The 2,659-nt window shown below is 35.6% G+C and overlaps 1 protein-coding gene across 1 annotated transcript; it reads left to right on the forward strand.

Annotated features, from left to right (window-relative positions):
* The first annotated feature begins 37 nt into the window (after positions 1-37).
* LOC121963390 (exosome RNA helicase MTR4-like) lies at positions 38-1,755 on the forward strand. Its single transcript, XM_042513677.1, has 3 exons — positions 38-186; positions 278-440; positions 1,490-1,755. The coding sequence occupies exons 1-3, from the start codon at positions 139-141 to the stop codon at positions 1,624-1,626; spliced, it is 348 nt and encodes a 115-aa protein (XP_042369611.1). The 5' UTR covers positions 38-138; the 3' UTR covers positions 1,627-1,755.
* The last annotated feature ends 904 nt before the right edge of the window (positions 1,756-2,659 follow it).

Consider the following 2,659-nt stretch of genomic DNA (forward strand, 5'->3'; position numbering starts at 1 on the left):
ATTATTTAGAGAAATGCAGTTATTCTTTAGATGAGACTTCAAATTAACTTGGAGTTTGTCAACACAGACTACAAAACAACTGTTTGATATTTGATATCACAACATTAATGATGATGCTTTTTCCTTCAGGCCAGTGAGATGCCGAAACTGACTGAGCAACTAGCAGCTCCTCTGAGACAAATGCAGGTGAGACGACATAAAACAACCTGAATGAAAATATTTGTTTTCTAATCAATGAAAGTTTGATTTTGAAATGTTTGCTGTGGTTTTTCTTCAGGAGTGTGCGAAGCGCATAGCAAAAGTTTCTGCAGACGCCAAACTGGAAGTGGACGAGGAGACGTATCTAAGCCAGTTCAAGCCTCACCTCATGGATGTGATATACGCCTGGGCCAACGGCGCTACGTTTGCCCAAATCTGCAAGATGACGGACGTCTTTGAAGGTGGGCTATTCATATTAATATCCAACAGGAATTTTGAAATAGTTTTTAGATGTAAGTAAAATTTTGAGGTATTTGTGCTTAACTTAATCTTTCTAATTTTGTTGTACTTTAGAAAATACTGTAATACTGTACGAACTGTAGTACAAAAAGTTAAAGTAGCTCCACATTAACCAGCTACATCAGTAAAATTCTACTTACACATTTTTCTGCAGAATGAGCACTTTTACTTGAATACTTTCAGTACATTTAGCTGAAAGTACTAATGTATTTCATATGAATCATCCTCCACCACCACCGCTGAGATTCAACATGGCCCTCACAAATCCATTTCACTTTTACTTTCTACACTATCACGCACACAGTCGGTTGTTAGAGGATGATTATTGATTTACACAGCTCCAAAACATGTTAGTCTTCTCATACTTTCTCTGTCTGACGCCAAACAATGACCTCATGTTAAAAAACTTACATTTCATCATAATGAGGAAGTAATGTTGAGTCAAGAAAGGGAGTTTCAGATGCTCGTGTGCGTCAATAAAGGAGGAAAAGAGACTTGATGATACTTATAAACTAGCAATAAATATATTTTCCTGATTTTTTTTGAGTTTTCTCTTTGTCACTAATTATCAAAAAAAATTAATTTCCTTGAATGAAATGTTACAAATTAACTTAAGTAAATAATTGATTCATCGTTGATTTATTATTGGAAACACAACTCTCCATATCAAATTTTTTTTATATGTTTGCCTTTTTCAGAAATTTAATTGACTAAAAGATACTTGGCAGTAACAGTTAATCACGATCAATTGGAAGTGTACAAAATAAGCTCTATCTCCTCATAATTAGTACCAAACTACAATTATTCCCTGGGAACGTACTGGAAATTATATTGAAATTATAGACCAGTAAGGATTGAAACTCTTGAAAAATATCTGTCTTGCCATCAAACGTGTGGTATGTTTTGTATGTGGCTATGTGATTAAACTGTGAAAAAAAAAGCAGATTAACACACAATAAACACTGTGTATATTTGTGTCTGCGTGGTGTAGGCAGCATCATCCGCTGCATGCGTCGTCTGGAGGAGGTCCTGAGACAAATGTGCTCTGCAGCCAAGGCCATCGGCAACACTGAATTGGAGAACAAGTTTGCTGAAGGTAAAAAAAAAAAAAAAAAGACAAAGTTTTAATTTTCAATTTTCAAAAAAATCATGAAAACTTCATAGTATATTATGTCATTAAAACCTCACGTTGAACTCTTGTGTGCTTGGAATGCTGGACCAAGATATCTTTTTTCTTGCCCCCAATTCTCATAAAGTTGTGATGTTGGGAAAACATAAATGACAACAGAATGTTGTTCTTCTCAACCTATATTCAATTGAATACACCATAAAGACAAGATATTTATTGTTCAAACTGATAAACTGTATTGTTTTTTTTTTTTTTGTTTTTTGTTTTTACAAATATTCACTCGTTTTGAATTTGATGCCTGCAACATGTTCCAAAAAAAGCTGGGACAGGGGCATGTTTACCACTGTGTTATGTCACCTTTTCTTTTAACAACACTCAATCAGCGTTTGGAAACTGAGGACACTAATTGTTGAAGGTTTGTAGGTGTAATTCTTTTCCATTCTTGCTTGATGTACGACTTCAACTCAACAGTCCAGGATCTCTGTTGTTGTATTTTGCGCTTCATAATGCACCACACATTTTCAATGGCAGACAGGTCTGGACTGCTAGCAGGCCATTCTAGTACCTGCGCTCTTTCACTACGAAGCCACGCTTTTGTAACACGTGCAGAATGTGGCTTTGCATTGTCTTGCTAAAATAAGCAGGGACGTCGCTGAAAAAGATGTTTCTTGGATGGCAGCATATGCTGCTCCAAAACCCGTATGTACCTTTCAGCATTAATGATGCCTTCACAGATGTGCAAGTTACCCATGCTATGGGCACTAAAACACCCCCATACCAACCGAACGTGTTGCGGCATCAAATTCAAAATTGGTGAATATTTGCAAAAAACAATAAAGTTTATCAGTTTGAACATTAAATCTTGTCTTTGTAGTGTATTCAATTGAATATAGGTTAAAAAGAATTGGGGTTTGTACAAACATCTTCCTTAAAGGTGATAAAAAGAGCTGTGCTCATACCTGTAACAACAAAATATGGTTAGGGAAATTCATCTTGACTCAGTATGGCAATTCGGAAAAAAATGTTTGTAAA

This window comes from Plectropomus leopardus, unplaced genomic scaffold, assembly GCF_008729295.1.
Source record: "Plectropomus leopardus isolate mb unplaced genomic scaffold, YSFRI_Pleo_2.0 unplaced_scaffold11114, whole genome shotgun sequence".
NCBI classification, from domain to species: Eukaryota; Metazoa; Chordata; class Actinopteri; order Perciformes; family Serranidae; genus Plectropomus; species Plectropomus leopardus.